Source organism: Anopheles bellator, chromosome 2 (genome assembly GCF_943735745.2).
Source record: "Anopheles bellator chromosome 2, idAnoBellAS_SP24_06.2, whole genome shotgun sequence".
NCBI classification, from domain to species: domain Eukaryota; kingdom Metazoa; phylum Arthropoda; class Insecta; order Diptera; family Culicidae; genus Anopheles; species Anopheles bellator.
The window spans coordinates 10,987,886-11,006,581 of NC_071286.1; the positions used below are offsets into that span (position 1 = coordinate 10,987,886).

Genomic DNA, 18,696 nt, shown 5'->3' on the forward strand with positions numbered 1-18,696 from the left:
GCACCAACGGGATGGATGCTTTTCTTTCCTACACACAATCCTACCACGCGCCTAACGAGGGGTCTTTAGCATAAACAAACGATAATTAATTACATTCCTGCCGCACCGACCGGGAAACCGGTCATCGTCCGTTCCGTCCCGTGGAGTCCGCGAGATTTCTTTCTTGTCACGCTTGCGCAACCCGACTCGATCCAGCACTTTCACCACCATCCAGCGCGCGTTGTCTTGATCGCAACGTTCCAGTCCGCACACACAATAGTTACAACTTCACCGCCCGAGAACGCCGCCCGAGAAACAGATTTCCGGACTTTCCGATACCATATTTTTCACCCGTTTCCTTTTTCTAGTTTGAATTCCGCAACCACCTTCACCACTTTTGCACCGGGAGTCCCAAGATCCCCTTCGCGGCGAGGCGGGGTGAACTAAAAAGTATAAAACAACCACGGGGACAAGATCTTCCAAGCATAATAACTCGCAACGCGCCGCTCGAAGCGCAGCGCGCGCGGAGCCTGCCTTAGATCCGTCTCCGAAAAGGTGAAGGCTTTGACATTTTGCGCCACTCGCCGCCGTGGCCAGGCAACCACAGCATCATCATCGGCGCACGATGAGCTTTCGAGGAGCATGTTTGCTGCCAGATCGTCATCGCCGTCCTATTAACAGCGTCTCGACCATCGTCAGTTTGTCACCCACTAATACCATCGAATGAGCTTTTAAATGTACTTTTCCACAAACAACTTGCGAGTGCGAACTTGCGCGTTGCGTTCACATTACGATTACGACTCGCGACTCGTTTGCCCCTCGGGGGGAAAGTGAAAGAGAAAATGTGGCGCACGGCGAAGGAAAATGGCACTTACACTCACCGCGCTCTGTGCGCTCGAAGAAAATGCGCCCCGTTCGCTCACCGATCACACCACGATCAGACCCCAAACCCCACACCTGGGTGAGGGGCTCCACGGGAGTTGCAGCGGACCGAGAGCTGCTCAAGAAACCGAAACACAGTCGCACGACAGGCACCGGCCGACAGCTTGCTGTGACCAGAGTTCGTTGGGTACTGATCGTTCAAGTCTCCGCCGGCCTCGGTCTCGCTCGGCCGTTTCGCGCTCCAGAAGAAGAAGCGCGCAAGGTGGGGACAACGCGCGCGCTGCAGCAAAAGTCAACGAGGTTCGTTGTCTTGAGGTGGCCGCGGGCTGGCTGCCGTGTTCGCGTGTGTATCTGTGTTGGTGGACGGCCAATGAACGGTCTGGTGTGCTGGCGCAGAACCAGTTGTGCAGGGAAGCGCACGCACGATCACTGGACGATCGTACTGGTAGTGGTGGTGGTGATCCCGGGGGCCCCCGAAGAGTGCCGAGAAGCGAAGGTGCATCTGATTCATCTGGTGCCATTTCTGCCCATCCGCACTCATCGGACATCCTTGAAGATCGGGCATCCTCTCGGGCAGTTCCATTTCTCGGGGCGTTCCATCCGTTCCGATCGTGGTGCGTGAGCCACAATGCGTAAGCAGCTTTCTGCCGAAAGGCGAGGGACATTTGGGGGCTGCCATGTGACTCAATTTTTGTGGCTCGTCCGCAGATCCGTCGGTTTCTATGCAAAAGACGTCAGTTTGACGTCAGTCAGTTTGCAATTGCCGGATTACACTATTGAAACTGCTGACCCATTATTATCATCTTTATTTATTTATTTATTATGTTTAAGCTGTAGGTTGCAAAGCATGAAGTTTAGTTTACAACATGAATTTCAGTTACAAGAATCCGTTCCGGGAGAATGCTATGCAATAAACGGTCGAAGAATGAGTAAAACTTGCATGCAATTTCGGTGTCGCGTGCAATTCCATAAGCTTTGAATTCAAAACTATAAACGTTAAGCCTACGTAGCAGTAACTGCCTTTTTTCAGAGAATTTCCATTCCATTTTCAAGATAAAGAAAAAGAGAAAATTTCTTCAGAAGTCTTTATTAACGATTGTTAGAATACAGGGCTAATGAACCACTTAGTATTTCAAATAGCATCGGCGTGCGTGTAGCATAACGCAACATTTCGACCGAATGGCAGCGGAAACTATAACGTACAGCAAACGAACGGTTGAAGCAGCGTTACTTAAAAATGAATAGCAAACCAATAATTATTTTACTAAGAAAAATGAACAATATTTACTACAGTGAAAGTGAAACTTATTTAGCAAAAAACATTCCAAGCAAAGAACTATTTTCCTAACTAACTACAACGTAGTAACTACAACATGTGGCTGTCCAGCGTTTCAGCTAAGAATCGAAAATATGGCTATACTTGATCATCTGGAATTCAGGGCGCACTTTAAGAGTGTTAGTTTACTCCATAGCATAAAAAAATAGTGCTTGATTGCTAACATAAAGTTGCTGGTCCCATGTAATGCGCTCAAAGTAGTATTGCTAGTTTTCTGTTCTTTTTTTTATACGGTCAGTTTTTGACGGCGGTAGACGCATCCATCCTGCATTACCTTCGATGTAACTAAAGTCGAATTCTTAGTCTATGCGCTATTGTTTGCTATCGTTGTTCCCCTAGTACCCACTATTGGGCAAAATTATTTTATCACAATCCAAGTCCTTATCGTATCGTTACCTTCAAATGACTGCACTAAACAATACAAGGTTTCTCGTTAATCGTTTGAGCTTAGCCTCTGTGTTGCATCTGGACGTAATCCTGCTAGCGACCATAATTACGCCAGCATAGCGAAGCAGTCTCGAAGTAGAAGCGAAACGCTAACGCTTAGGGTGTCCTCTACGATGGGCTGCTGCTCCAATCTATGGAACGCGCTTCGAGATGATCCTATTTTGCTGGTGTTTCTGGATGACATAATCATGCTTAATCCGTTCGCAAGCTCGCCCTTCTACGACGCATTGGTGAAGAAAACCTGAGGGATGATCCCTCGCTCATAAACCTCTTGCTTTTGCCCGACCTCCTGCCGCAGGATCACGCTTCCACCATACGACATGTTTAGCTGATTCCCTGGGCGTAACGGCATGTTCACGATCGGCACTGGGGCTGATCTCGTTCAGAATACTAGTACGTACTGGAAAAACAGTAACAATTCAAAAAGTTATCTTACCATGTGTACCCCTATTGGACCAAAGCTTACCTGGCAGTCCAAGAGTGAGGCATCCACAGTTCCAGCCACATCAGAAACTCTCTGTGTCTACGTGTTAGGGAAGGCACCTTCAGTTGTTGGGTGTATTGGACTGTAGTTGTTGTTACGTACTGTAAATAAGAGAACTATGGTGAACTCATAACTATAACACCACGAACTTACAAACTTACAATCGTCGAGGTTCGGTTTTGCATCTAAACTGCGAGTGTTTCACGTAGGCGGACATTTTTCTTTGAAACTCCTTATACTCATAGTTATCGTCGTAATGCTGCGTTACCTTATGCAGCACTCGTAAGGTGTTTGTATACTTCGATAACACAATGGGTCTTTTCGCTCTCGGCTTCACCCAAACACATGTATTTAAAAATTGCCGATCAAAATAGAAATCAACTATTTTTTTCAAAACTTTGTCTCCTTTCAATGTGGGGCCGCGTTTTCTTTTAGACAGCATGTACTCTAGCACATGTGGGAAACACTGTGGTGATGCTGCTTCCAAATTTCGGAGCTGCTCCAGGCAGCGCACCGGAAGCTGCGGAAGCTCATCTGAGCTGGAAGCAGGGAGCTGCGGATCGGATGGAGCAGGAACGGTGGTGACTTGCACTTGCATGGCGACTGGTGGCGTCGAAAACATCGCCAGCTGAGCGGAAACCTGCTCCTCAAGCCACGCGACGCGTTTCTCCAACTCCTGTTGAGCAGAAACCTTAGGCTCCAACTCTTCCAGCCGCATGACGCGCTCCTCCTGAGCGGAAACCTTAGCCTCCAGCTCCTCCACTGGCGCCAGCAGGGCACTGTAGCTGCCGCAATCCACGGCATTGGTAGTTGTAGGTTGAGGCAGAATCTCGCACGGCAATACCTTTATCTCTTCTACACCATCCGGCACCGTCAACTCTTCTACATAAGAAGCGTTGAAAGTTTGTATATATTCGATTAACTTTACCTCGTTCATATTTTGCACTTTCAGAGTTTGAGGCTTTGTTGTTATTTTAGTTTGACATTTACAGAAATGACAGCGTGCCGTGGTGAAAATCTTGGTGGTGAAAATTTTTCTTAAGCAACTCAAATAAGGTAATTTTAAAAGATTAGAACAATGTGTCAGTGTATATATAATGGAAACAGTTAAATTTTACGCTACATTATATGCTGTGAAACATCAACATTTCCTAAGAAATATATGTACAAGTGAATATAGTGATCAGTTGCATTATGGTATGTTATTTTGAAAGAAAAGGTTTTTCATTTCGCCGCTGGGGTTCGCTTCCAACCGTGCTGTTTCTCGTATGTAACAGATCAAGCACATAACTAGAAAGGAACAAAATATGCAGCACAAATATATTATAAAAACGTAGTTCTTTTCGTATGTAAAATAACATCTGAAACTGTAACTGTAAATAGAGAAACACAGAAATACCTGAACCGTGTAACATCTTCAATTATCTTTACTATCTTCTGCGTTTATTGCAAATCCGATGCGTATAGAATGATTTTGTTTCGTTTGTTCTATTTTCATTTCCGTTTTCTCCGCTCAAATACAGTAAATACATCATATCGAGAGGCTTCTACGACGTGTTGGTGAGGGAAGAGAATCTTCGACGAACGATTCGAGAGATGATCCCTCGCTCACCATCATGTTGCGTTTGCTCGATCTCATGCCACAGAATCAACAGCCGCGATCCAGTTTATACCATACGACATCTTTGGCTGGTTCGTTCGACGTAACGGCATGTTCACGATCCCCGCTGGAGCTGATCTCGTTCAGAATACTGGTACATATTGGAAAAACATTAACAATTCAAAAAGTTATCTTACCATGCGTACCCCTATTAGACCAAAGCTTACCTGGCAGTCCAAGAGTGAGGCATCCACAGTTCCAGCCACACCAGAAACTCTCTGTGTTAGAGAAGGCACCTTTAGTTGTTGGGTGGATTGGACTGTTGTTGTTACACACTGCAAATATAAGAACTATTACAAACCCATAACTAAAACACCTCTTACTTGCAAACTTACCTATGTCGAGGTTCGGTTTTGCATCGAAACTGCGAGTGTTTGACGTAGGAGGATATTTTTCTTTGAAACTCCTTATACTCATAGTCATCGTCATAGTGCTGCGTTACCATATACAGCACCCGCAAGGTGTTTGTATACCTTGACAAAGCAATGGGTTTTTTTGTTTTAGGCCACATCCACACACATGTATTCAAAAATTGCCGATCAAAATAGAAATCAACTATTTTTTTCAAGACTTTGTCTCCTTTCAATTTGGGGTTGGGTTTTTTCTTGGACATCATGTACTGTAGCACTTGTGTGAAACACTGTGGCGATGCTGCTTCCAAACTCACGAGCTGCTCTAGGCAGCGCACTGGAAGCTGCGGAAGCTGTGGAAGCTCATCTGAATTGGAAGCAGGCAGCTGCGGGTCGAACGGAGCAGGTACGGTGGTGACTTGCACTTGCATTGCGACTGGTGGCGTCGAAAACATCGTCTGCTGAGTGGAAACCTGCGTCTCCAGCCACGCGACGCGTTTCTCCAAGTCCTGTTGACCGGAAACCTTAGCTTCCAACTCTTCCAGCCGTGCGAGGCGTTGCTCCTGAGCGGAAACCTTAGCCTCCAGTTCCACTACCCGCGCCAGCAGAGCGCTGCAGCTAGCGCATTCCAGGCCATTCGTGGTTGTAGGTTGAGCTAGAATCTCGTACGACACTACATCGTCCGGCACCGTGAGCTCTTCTACGTAAGAAGAGTTAAAAGTTTGTATATATTCGATTAACTTTACTTGGCGATTCATTTTTGGCACTGCAAAACAGTTTTGCCTGTGAATCTGCTTGAAGAGAACTTTCAGAGTTTTGGCTTGTTTAGCTCTGCATCAAACCAGCTTTGTTGTTCTTTGCGTTTGTCATTTACAGGAATGACAGCGTGCGGTGGTGAAAATGGTGGTGGTGAAAATTGCTCATACTCAACAAAAGATAAGGTAATTTTAAAATGTTATTAGAACAAATATATTATTAAAAACGTAGTTCTTTTCGTATGCAAAATAATATCTGAAACTGTAACTGTAAATAGAGAAACACAGAAATACCTGAACCGTGTAACATCTTCAATTATCTTTACTATCTTCTGCGTTTATTGCAAATCGATGCGTATAGAATTATTTTGTTTCGATTTTTCTATTTTTATTTCCGTTTTCTCCGCTCAAATACAGAAAATACATCATATCGAGAGGCTTCTACGACGTGTTGGTGAGGAAGAGAACCTTCGACGAATGATTCGAGAGATGATCCCTCGCTCACCATTCTGTTGCGTTTGATCGATCTCATGCCACAGGATCAGCAATCGCGAACCCGTTTCCACCCTACGACATCGGCGACATAGGCTGGTTCGTTGGACTTAACAGCACGTTCACGATCCTCGCTGGAGCTGATCTCATTCAGAATACTGGTGCATACTGAAAAACATAAACAATTCAAAGTTATATTACCATGTGTACCCCTATTGGACCAAAGCTAACCTGGAAGTCCAAGAGTGTGGCATGCAGAGTTCCAGCCACACCAGAAACTCTCTGTGTCTATGTGTTAGGGAAGGCACCTTTAGTTTTTGGGTGGATTGGACTGTAGTTGTTGTTACAAACTGTAAATAAGAGAACTATGGTAAACCCATGACTATAACACCACGAACTTACAAACTTACAATCGTCGAGGCTTGGCTTTGCATCTAAACTGCGCGTATTTGACGTAGGAGGACATTTTTCTTTGAAACTCTTTATACTCATAGTTATCGTCGTAATGCTGCGTTACCTTATACAGCACCCGTAAGGTTCTTGTATACTTCGACAACGCAATGGGTCTTTTGGCTCTCGGCCACATCCACACACAAGTATTCAAAAATTGCCGATCAAAATAGAAATCAACTATTTTTTTCAAAACATCGTCCCCTTTTAATTTGGGGCTAGGTTTTTTCTTGGACAACATGTACTCTAGCACTTGTGGTAAACACTGTGGCGACGCTGCTTCCAAATTTCGGAGCTGCTCCAGACAGCGCACCGGAAGCTGCGGAAGCTGTGGAAGTTCATCTGAATTGGATGCAGGGAGCTGCGGGTCGGATGGAGCTGGAACGGTGATGACTTGCACTTGCATTGCGACTGGCGGCGCCGAAAACATCGTCTGCTGAGTGGAAATCTGCTCCTCTAGCCCCGCGATGCGTTTCTCCAACTCCTGTTGACCGGAAACTTTAGCTTCCAACTCTTCCAGCCGCGCGAGGTGCTGCTCCTGAGCGGAAATCTTAGCCTCCAGTTCCACCAACCGCGCTTGCAGGGTACTGCAGCTACCGCACTCCAAGGCATTGCTTGTTGTCGGTTGATGCACAATCTCGTAAAACACTACATCCGGCACCTTCGTGTCTTCTACGTTAGAAGAGTTTAAAGTTTGTATATATTCGATTAACTTTACCTCGTTCATTTTTTGGCACTTTCAGAGTTTGAGGCTTTGTTGTTATTTGAGTTTGACATTTATAGGAATGAGAGCGTGCAGTGGTGAAAATGTTGGTGGTGAAAATTGCTCATACTCAACACAAAATAAGGTCATTATTTCTCTGATTAGTGCTGTTTCTTGTATCTAATGTATGTAACACATTAAACTCAGAAAAGAACCTTATGGCCAGTCCAAAGTTTAGGGAAGCTAAGTCGATCAAATTTCGTGCACGGGAAGTGTTTACGTTCCTCGCCACACTCTACGCCCCTGGCTTCACGCATAATCGGAGCGTACGTCAGCTCGAGCTGTCGTGGATTTGCTGTCACAAAACATCAGAGAACAGTTCGCCCCGTTGGGTTACTCCTGATAATTTTGCCAGTCTAACGAAATATCGATCTAGCGTAACAAAGATGACCAGCAGCAGCACAATACCATTTCTAGTCATAATTTTCAGTTTTCTAAGCCCCATAGACATAACGCTCGGTAAGTGTTTCCATCCGCCAAGGGTAGCGTCAAGTTGTTTACCGGCGGATTCTCGCGCTGTTAGAACCACGTCAGTGATTTTACAACAAACTAATGGGTCAAACTACTTTTTTCTACAAACTACAAAGCCGTCCGCAACAGCCGACATGTAACCTGCGGCACGGTACTAAAGTTGCAAAATGTCGACTACAATGTGAGGTTACATTCTCACGACGTAAAATACGGCACCGGTTCGGGGCAGCAATCTGTCACAGCCACGGAACTGCAAGAAGACGTGAACAGCCACTGGGCCGTGAAGGCTGCCACCGGAAAGCACTGTGAGCGAGGGTAAGCGACTTTTATACAAATGAAACATCCAAACATTGTGCTAATGTAACCTTTTGCGAACATCTCCAGGGAGCCAGTCAAATGCGGTGACACGATCCGGTTGCACCATTCCGTGACGAACAAAAATCTCCACTCGCACCACTTCCAGAGCCCGTTGTCGGGAAATCAAGAGATCTCGGCCTATGGTGACGAGCACGGTGAGTGATTACAACAGATCAGATCGTTATCTGCGTTCCTCTGGGCCGTTGTTTACTAACTACACACTCGATTCGCGTTGCAGGGCAAGGTGATACCGGCGATCACTGGGTGCTGATCTGCTCGGGAGACAGCTGGCTGCGCTCGAATCCGGTCCGGTTCCAGCACAAGGACACGAATATGTATCTGGGTGTGTCAGGCCGTACATTCGGTCGGCCAATCAACGGACAAATGGAGGTGGTCGGTGTGCCGAATCCGTACTCGGGTACGGAATGGGTGGCCGCCGAGGGTCTGTTTATACATCCGACGGAGAAGGACAGTGGGCCGCGAGTTCACACGGAGCTGTAGGAGCGCTGGCTGTTATTTATTTCGGAAAGCCACACAAACACCACGGAAATAGCTCAATCGAAGGCGGTTTATTGTATGACGAAACCAACTGACTTTACTGTCCAAAGCAGGATTGCTTCGGAAGAATCCTGCGAAAAATAAATCAACGCGGACACGTACTCCTTTCTCATGTGTTTGGTTTATTCAAATCCGTAGCGCGCTGCGCAGGTGGAAGCAGCCGGAACTCTATCCGATGCCAATAGGTGCGGACGGCGGGATAAGGATGGAAATCCGGCCGACATTCCTAAGCTAAGACATCAGAACATCTCAGCAGACGATGTCCTGCTGCTATAAGATGTGCAACTGTAACTAGATGTACAAGTAGATAATGTAATAAGATGGAGATTCCATTAGATCGCAAACCAAAAGAAACCATTAAAAAACCATTAATTCTGTGTTTTCGGTTTCGCAGTTCGAAACATCGAACATCGCCCGGGAAAGCGCTCGGCTAACTTCGGGCAAAGTGAACGAGAGAGAAACAGAGAGAAAAGAGAAAAAACATGATGTCCCCCCACCCCTCCGTGAAAAGGATGGTTCGATGCAAGAGTAAGAGAGCGTTCCCGGTCTCTGTTTTTCACTCTTTCTCTCATTACCGCTCTTCTCACAAGAGCATTCTCCTCACTTTTATGACAAAATGTCCATGTGAGAATTGTTTTGGACACGGTGATGGTCGAAAGTGCTTCGTTCGTTCCCTGGATGCAGAAAAACATAACATCATAAGCGTGTTTGCAGGAATCCAATTTCTTCGCGGTAGTCCGTCTAATTAATCGATTGTCCATCGTCCGGGCGGACATTATACAAAAGACCGCAGATTCCAATTGTTTTAGCACTGCGGATGGAACCAACTTCTGTCTCTGGTGCTAGTTCCGGTGTGTGGTGTTAGTGTTTGACAGCCGAGAAAGGTATCGATTTTTCCCAATGATCTGCCCGGCAAGGAAAGGCCTACTCCGGTTCGGTGCTGACGATGGTGATAACTCCATGATATGAGCCTGATTTTCACCTGGCTCCTGAATCGGCCGCATTTGCTTAGGTGTGCAAGATCGTATGTGTTAAAGTTTAAATGAACGCGTAACGGCATTTGTTGGTTGAAACCTGCTCCCTGAATAGATATCATTTATCGCAATCGGGGCGATCCGTCAACAAAAGTGTCCCTTTCCGCTGACTGAGCCAAAAAGAAATCCGTTTTTTCGTCCCGCAGAAGCGATTTAATTTTGTCCTTTTCTAGCAACGGGCGGGCGCGGTCAAATTTGCGTGCAGGTTTTTCATTTCGTATTCCTTGTGTTGCATGTGTTGCTGTTGCATCGAACCGCTGTTTTGGTTTTTGTTGTCCGCGAATTTCGTTCGCATGAACCAGAGCGAAGTGAGCTATTAGTGGACGCGCGCTGGTGAGTGTTTCCTGTGTCCTGTGTAGGAATTTTACTACGGAACGGCAGACATAAAATAATCGACCGAACCGGTTGCACGGCAGGAACCGTTGTTGTGCAATCGACGGTGAACGAGAGCAACGCAAAAATGTAAGTCCATCGATCTTTCCTCCATCTGGGAGCCGCGTTTTACGGAAGGTTTAGCCGTGTGTTTTGGTCTGCCGTTCGCCATTCTCGGTTGGAATGCGGCCAAACAGAAAAAAGATCATTCGTTCGATATTTCCAGTAACGGCGCTTGGTGGTATGCGTTCAATTTCTTCTTTCACCGCAGAGAATCAAATCGGAAAGAGGAAATAGCGTGAGCAAACGCATGCAGAAATTGTACTCTCGGAGAGCGAATTAGAAACGAAGCGAGAGAGAAAGAGATGAGAGCTTTCGGTCGTTTGAAACACGCGAGAGAGAGAGAGAGAGAGAGAGAGAGAGCAAAGCGCGCTCTCTGCCGCTGCGAACGCCGCCACTGTGATTCGATCAAAACAAGCTTCGAATCGCCGCCGCCAATTCAACAATCAATTTTCCATTTAATTGCCGAATGGACACACAAACCCTTATGGCTGCACTCGGTGCGAGCGAGTTGTCCTCTGTTGTTGTTCAAATGGTCCCTCGCACTCTCTCTCTCTCTCTAGCTATTGTTGCACCTTTCCACTCCAGTCCATTGCAAAAGCTTTCTTGCTCGGTTTTTCTTGTGTTTGTCATCAACGCAATGTAGAACCGCGGTAAGCCCCAAGAGCCCCAATCTAAGCTTGCGATAAAGGGGATTTTCATTTCATTCTCGCCTCGATGCTATTCCCGTTTGCGTATGCTAATGGTTTCATTTGATAAATGCCCAATCTTCAAAAAAAGGCCCCATACCGTTTGTACAATATGGTTACTGTAATGGCTGGCTTGTTTCTGCTTTCAATCGCCTACTTTGCTCTGTGGCTCTGCTTTGTGGATTCAGGTGTGAACGGAAGCTACTACGAGAAGGGGATGAGAATTACTGACGTCATCCCGCCCCACCACAGTAAGACAAATGTTTATTCCTGGTTCGACCGTCCGGCCTTGCCTTGCGACGGTGCGTCAGCCTTTGGGTGAGGATGCTTACTTTATGCTTTGCGGTACTATTTTTAATATTTTACTTTTATTTGTAGCTCTGTAAAGATTGAAGTTTTCCGAATTAATAACCAGTGCACAATATTGCGAAACGATTGCGCTGTGTCAACACACCTTGTCCAACGAAACGGAAGCGTGTGCGCCGTGCTAAGTGACGCTAATATTGGGAATTAAAATCACGCGATCACGTTTCATGGTGTTTTTGTTTTTTTTTTACGTTCACCCATTGAATTTAGGAGATCTGAACTGGTTCGGACAATAATTAACACTCTTGGTTGCGGTAGCTATTTATAGAATGTTTATCAAACGCAAGCTCGACTTATTGACGTAAAACAGAAGCTGCACTGGCCTAAGAACACTTCTGTTGGTGCATTTACTCATTGTTTGAATCCAATCCTCTGTCTTAGGTAATGGTTGTATCCTTATCAACCATTTTGCTCGTTAAATATTTAGGGCCTTGTGCTTCGTTCGTTCATTTGTTCGTTTGCAACTAGTGATCCGTTTTCTTTCGTTGTCCCGTGAGAGTTTTGACAGCTGACACAGGACATCGCTTATCCATACAACGCGCGGCCCGCAGGATCGCAAAGTACGCTTACGAATGCTTTTTGCTTGCCATACGCTTCTATCAACATCGTTGTAAACAGTCAGGCGCTTCGGAGTCCTATCGGTATTCGACCAGAAAAAGACAGCAAAAGAGTAAAATACACAGTTTCTCATGGACGGAAACCGTCTCTGAAGAGAACACGAAACCGCTCTCACCAGCTATTCAAGGACACGCCGAACCGAAGGAGGAGGACCCAACTGACGGACTTGCGGAGCAATGCAACTCGACCCAGAGTGCAAGACAGGCCCCAAGTGTGACGTGACCTAGAGCCAGAGCTTTGAAGGAGTTTCTATTTTGCTCCAGAATTTTCTTGTGGCGCTTCGTTTGTCACGCACACGCACGCCCTTGCTGGCCAGCGATCACATACACTGCTAGTTACTATCAGTGTTATCTGTTACGAAACAGGCTGTGAGCGAAGGAGAGAGAAAGTAATAGCTAACGTAAAGAGAGAGAGGCAAAGGACTAACAAACCAAACCAGCAATACATGGAAACTTCTAGCCGTTCTGATTCTCAGGATCTCTCTCTTATTTTCTTCCGCTGGCTCCGGGTTCCGGGAGAATGTTTTCGTTCTCCGTGTGATGTTGATGATGGTACCCTCTGTGTGTAACTTTGTCCATCCCGGGCCGTTGTCACAACATACGGCGCATTTCTGGGGGTTTCTTTTCCTGTTTATTTTTCCTGCTGTTGCCTTCTGGCCAGAAAGGATGCATGCCCTCGTGCAGTAACACACTCACTCTCTTTGTCCCTCTCTCTCACTCTCTCACTCGCCCATTTTCTCCTCCCGTATCCCTCTCTCGATACGTGCTGCGAGTCCTCGAAGCGTGTCCATCGATGGATTACGTAACAGGAGGCGGCAACCAACCGCAACCAGCGACAAAGGCTGCCAATGGTTTGTTCCGTTTTTCTGCTGTCCGTGCACAACATACTGGAGGCCTGTTATGTGATTGCAGCACAAGAAAAAATAGTATCGTAATTGATGCTAAAAAACAACAACCTTCACTTGGATCGAACCAATGTTTTCGTGCTTCATGGAGAAGCAACAAGCTTGCTCGAGCGGCCCGAAAAGCACAGCACCAAAGGGACAGTTGATTATTTTAAAGGAAATTGTTCCACACGCTTCGTTTTCGACCCACCATTCACTTCACGTCGTAACAAATCCCGATTTCCGTGTTGAAAAGGGCCACAATCGATCCCCCCACCTTAGGGCCAGGGAAGAATCTGTTGCTGTACTCGCTGTACGTATCGATTTCGTCGCGATGAAAAATGCATTTCCAGGATGGCTCCTGCGGAACATTTTACCGTTTTTGTTTCTTCTTCTTTAGCTTAAGCGTACGGTCCCCGTTAGTGGCACTACCATCGTAGAGCATGTTCCAGTCATGCCAGGGGATGCGTATTTGAAGGAATTTCACAAGCTTTGAATAACCAGGCGTCTCCATCGGGAGTTTGGCCCGTCCGGTCGATGCCCGATCCGGAGGCAAGCATAAATTTTTTAAATAAGCTTCGTTCCACCTTCGCCGCCCTCGAGCCTCGATCCGGTATCCGTCGACCTCGAGAGGGTACAAAACTCATAAAACGCCGCTTTGGTCGTCCACTCACGCGCGCACTACCCCCACCGCAGGCGTTCGGAGCCTTATCACGTAGCAGAAGGACATAACTCGCAGCGGCGTTGACATCAGACGTCGGTGCGATAGTGGGCGGAATCGTGGGAAACGGCAACGTTAACGGATAAGCGTTTTTATGAGCTCTCCTCCGATGCGCATCCTCCTCCCCGGAGGGGGGGTTATGATGTTGCCTTAGGATTTTGGGGTAAAATAATTACAAAACAAAATAAAATAAATCTCCGAAACCCTCCGAAGCCGGGGCGCGGGTGCTCCTGGTTGCTTTTTTTGCGTGTCGGGTTCCCCGAGTGTCACCGCCCCGTTACAGGGCAGCTCCCGAAGGGTGGCGTCCACCACGTTTGGCCGGGGTGGAAATTATGACCCTCGCACATCGGATCGCTCACAGCAGGAGGGAAAACGGGGTGTGTTAATGAAGAATGATGCATGCTCGGGGCTAAAGGTCGAAGCTTAGCCCCCAACGGAAAACAATCTCGGGTCCCGTCCCGGTGACAGTTGTGGCGAAACCTTTTTCACCGGGCTTTTCAGGTGTGTCAGAGAGGATTTGGCTTGCTGTCGTCTCATGTTCAAGCGGTCCGATTTATGGTTCCCGGCCCGGTACGAGGCAGCGGGCAGTGGGCTGCGGGTTCCCATTACTTTAATTGAGACTTCTTCTGGCAAAAAACCTTTTTTTACTAAACGGCACTTCATCGTCACCGACCGTCCATAAAGTAAACATTCCCTTTCGTTCTGTCCAATATTGACTTGGGTCGATGTGTCAATGTTCACCGTCACCATCGGCTGCTCCATCGGATCGACCGAACACCACCAGCAAGGTGCGCGGGCGCAACAACGCACCTTTCGACGCTGGTTGTCGATTTGCCCAAAACATTAGCATTCGTAGGTGCGTGCCTCCGGGCCACCGGGCATAAATCACCGGTGTTTGATGGTGCGCTCGATGATGATTTGGTTACGACGCATTCCGATGACAGAGTCGAAAATATTGCCTCTCATTAGGGCGCACAATGCGGAATTGACCTATGGCACGCTACTTCTGGAGCCGCGGCTTGCTTTGGTGGATCCAGTGTTCTCTCTGTCCTCAAAATCGATTGCTGCTCACCCATTGTTTACTCTGTTGGCGTGTTGGCCACGTTGCGCATGCACAGTTTACGTATGAATTTGTTATTAAAATCCCAACAAATGTTGATCCAGTTGCGAAAACTCTGTGTAAACTCTGTGTTTGAAATTGTTATTTACGGATTTTATTATTGAAATCGTCTACCGCTTCGTCTACCGCTTGCGACATCGACATTGTTTTAGGACCATTGGGTCCTGAATGACCAGGGCGCACCATAATCAAAACAGTTAACGGTAACGGTAACGATAATCGTGTTGGCCTAGATGTGGGTTCGAGAATCCTCCGTGGCATCCGTTTGGAGGATTTCAACAGATTGCCCGTGATTGGCTCGGCTGTCAGTTGGGTTGTTTGTTGGGAAGATTTGTTGATTTGTTTAAAAGTAATTCGCCTTGAATGGGTCCTTACGGCGACATGCATTCTTCTTCTATAATTTTGATCAATATCAATATAGTTTTATGCTTAACCAACTCTCATTCATACTTTGTTTCTGCTTGTATACCATTCAACTCTGGACAGATGATTGGGACTGATGATTGATTGAATCTACATAATTCTTCTTCTTTGGCGATACAGCCGCTGTGCAGTCTTGGCCTGCACACCAGTGACATTGTTAATAATATCTCTAGGGCTATCTATCTGTAACAATTCGTTTTTACCGGTTTTCACAATGGCCGGTTGAGTAACAACCGGTCCCGGGATTCGAACCCAGGCCAGCTGCGGTGACAGCGAAAAGCGTTACCGACTGCTTCAGCGGGGGTTTAACAAAATAATTATCTGTTAAAAACATTTCCACGAAGCTTAACATAAATGTTGGAACTCCTGGACCTAATGTTATGTCATCCAATAGTGTTTCTCACGCATTCGGCATTCCGTTATCAAACTTTATTTCAATCATCCCACTGGTACGAGATTAAATTACTTTCGCACATCGATTTACACAACAGAGACAAGATATTTTACCTCGCTCGTGCCGTTTTTATTTGTTGCTTCCCGCCATAATCTCGTCCGAAAATCTGTTATTCATGCGCCATATTTTCACGTTCCTGTTTATGTTGTGGGGCCGGCTGCTTTTCCTCCCTAATCCCTGGAATCTGCCGTCTTCCACTCGCTCGATTCCACTCGGCCGGGGTCCGGTCCGTAGAATTTACATACATTTTAAACCGCAAAACATACGGTGTGAGCTTTTACCGGGAAACCACGGCGGCGACGACGACGACGAGTTCCGGCATCAAATCGTACCCCGGCAGGGACCCATCCTTCTTCGCCCGGGAAGGTTCGCACGGGAACGGCTGCGCACCGGCATCGCCTGCTTAGCTAGCGCGCGCTCGACGAAGCTGGATTAGGGTAAGGTTTGCGAACCACCATCGGGGGTGGTCTAGGCGCTTCTATGAATAGGGGACGCAAAACGAGGCCGCCTCTATTCCCGCCCACACATACAGCAAATGATTCTCCGCTTCTTCCTTCCCGTAGCAAAGCAAACCGGTTCCGGTGGTCGATTCCCGGTCCGTCATCGTCGTCGTCGTCGTCGTCGTCGTGTGGCAATCGATGGGAGAACCGACGAATCGACGTCGAGTTGAAACATGTTTGGTCCCCTCGGCCACGGCCCCCCAGTCGAAGATCCGACCCCCAAAGCAAAAAGAAAAACAACTAGTGAACGAACAGGCACACATCGCATTGACCTAGTTCTCGGATCTTCCGGTTGCGGGCGAACGTGGGCCCGGATTCCGGTAACCCCGAGGCCCCCCGCTCCTTCGTCGGTTGTCATTTGCTTCCGGTGTCCTGCGGGGTGGCACCACACAGCGGGACAAGAAACGAAGAAAAAGATCACTGAAATGAATACCTTCGCCCGTATACGGAAAAGGACCTTCGGAGCGGGCGCGTCCGTTGTACGTGAGATAATTTCGTCCCGCTACCCGCGACCTTCGTGGTGTTCTGGGAAAATTACTTCTCTTCGCTGGCAAAATGATCGTGTTTTTACCCCACTTATCGTTTTAGTTTGTTCGAACCCGTCAGCGGGAACGCGCGGAGTGCTTGTTTCACGTTTTCTCCGGCACGCTTAACGACGCTACTACACACCCTCCCGGAAGTGAGAGGAGGTCCACGTTCCGGTGGCAGTTCCGAATTAAGTGCCTCAAACTCCTTTGGGAGTCGATCTCTCACGGCCGTCGTCTGCTGGTCGCGTAGACCGTTTTGGACACGCGACGACGCGGGTCCGGGGCCACTGAAATTGGCCAGCAGTTCTGTGATTCTGGGTGCTGTGCTTGCGGCTAGGTACGGCCCAGTGCACCGCCCAGAAGACGGACGACATCAGCTGACCCGCTTTTTCGGCCCTCTTTTGGACGGCCGCATCAACGTTTGACAAATGATTGGCACGAATTCTTTCGCCCGCGCTCGGCTCGGCCAAGGACGAGTGGGGGATGCCTCCCTATAACGGCACAAAAGCTCCCCGGAAGATACACACGCCGCACGCAAAGTCATCAAGTCATCACGACGACGCAAAGAATCCTCTTTCGCGCAGCGGAAACGTATGGTCATCGTTGGACGCGGGGGTTGGTCCGGCCTCGTAACTGACTGTGGCGGGCGTACCGAAAGGAGGAGGGTGTTCACGTTTCCTTTCTGGTTTCTGGATGGGTGCGGGCACCAAGGGTTTCCCGCGAGGCGGGCGAAACACTTCCGGCGGAATTGTTGTTTTATCGATTCGACAACGAAAACCCATTTTTCGGTTCGGCAACCGTGGCCAGTGAGTGGTGCTGGGGTCCGGAAGTAATGTTTTGTCCGAATTGACCGGAATTTCCTGCTTCCTGCGACACGTGGCGGAGCTTTTTATTTTTTCGCGTGACGTTAAAGTTTCGGTTTGGCCACCACCGTGTCTTTAATGGACATTTCCGGCACAGTGCCGCCGCGGAAAGGATCGAAAATCTCATTATTTTTACCAAAGGTGGCACCACCAATCCCCTGGGGCTAAGGTTAGGTAATTAATGTAAGAGTGTTCGCGGGTGCGCTCCCGCCAGTAATCGGTATTACATCACCTTCCGGCGCGGGTGGGTGCCTAATGAGAAATTGCACCGCGACACAAAAAACCGACTTTGAACCACATCATTCCGCCACCGCCCGTAAGTGGTCAATTATCCCGTCCAAAGTCCCGCGGATCGGTTGCTTGCTGTGCTGGTTGGCTGCGCCGATTGCGGTTACGTAATGGTTTTGCTTCCGCGGGAAGATGACTTTCTGAATGCCACTTCTTGCCCGGCAAGGATCCTTTTATTGCGTAAGCTATGGTTTTGTGTGGTTGGCTTTCTATTGGTAGGGTCTTATTTTTCTTGGGACCTCAGAAGACACGCCCGTGTGTCTCCGCCTGAAGAGCCATCGATACTGCGGCGGGCGGATGATTAAAGAAATCGCGTGCTGTCCTGGCCCCAACGCATGTGGTACCATCATCATTTACTATACGTGCCTGGAGAGCGTTCTTTTCCTGTCTTGTGCGCCACGAAATTTTGGGTATCTTGCTTCGCTCGCCTCAAGTATGTACTTCGGGGGGGGATTGCCAAAAAAAAAGCTTCCGATTGTGTGCGTGCGAATAATGATAGCCGAATCGCGAGCATAATGTTTCGCCGGGGCGGAGGACGATGAGAGATTATCTGCAGAGAATGCTCGAAGCCCGCTTTCGGTTTTGCTTGTTCTTGTTGATGGAGCGATGGATCCCAACGTGGAGGTTGGTGTGTGCGTCCCTGGCTGCCAAATGTCCTGCAGGCAGCAGTGCCACAGAAATTGCGTTGTAATTTCACTTTCAAGGACAGAACGAAAACTGTCGAAAAATGTTATTTTTCATTTCAGAAGCCCCTGGACCTGCTCGCCTGGAAGAGGAACCGGGACGGGTCGGCC

The 18,696-nt window shown here is 47.8% G+C and overlaps 1 protein-coding gene and 2 long non-coding RNA genes across 3 annotated transcripts; 1 reads left to right on the plus strand and 2 right to left on the minus strand.

Annotated features, from left to right (window-relative positions):
* Positions 1-2,038: 2,038 nt before the first annotated feature.
* On the minus strand, positions 2,039-3,896 carry LOC131210772 (uncharacterized). The gene is made up of 3 exons (XR_009156872.1): positions 3,290-3,896; positions 3,111-3,229; positions 2,039-3,044 (listed from the first exon to the last, which is right to left on the minus strand). It is a non-coding gene; the product is annotated as an uncharacterized LOC131210772 (long non-coding RNA).
* Positions 3,897-6,357: 2,461 nt separating this feature from the next.
* LOC131210941 (uncharacterized) lies at positions 6,358-7,564 on the minus strand. The gene is made up of 3 exons (XR_009156876.1): positions 6,796-7,564; positions 6,617-6,735; positions 6,358-6,553 (listed from the first exon to the last, which is right to left on the minus strand). It is a non-coding gene; the product is annotated as an uncharacterized LOC131210941 (long non-coding RNA).
* Positions 7,565-7,835: 271 nt separating this feature from the next.
* LOC131210046 (stromal cell-derived factor 2) lies at positions 7,836-9,079 on the plus strand. The gene is made up of 4 exons (XM_058203234.1): positions 7,836-8,057; positions 8,186-8,384; positions 8,454-8,581; positions 8,665-9,079. The coding sequence occupies exons 1-4, from the start codon at positions 7,985-7,987 to the stop codon at positions 8,925-8,927; spliced, it is 663 nt and encodes a 220-aa protein (XP_058059217.1). The 5' UTR covers positions 7,836-7,984; the 3' UTR covers positions 8,928-9,079.
* The last annotated feature ends 9,617 nt before the right edge of the window (positions 9,080-18,696 follow it).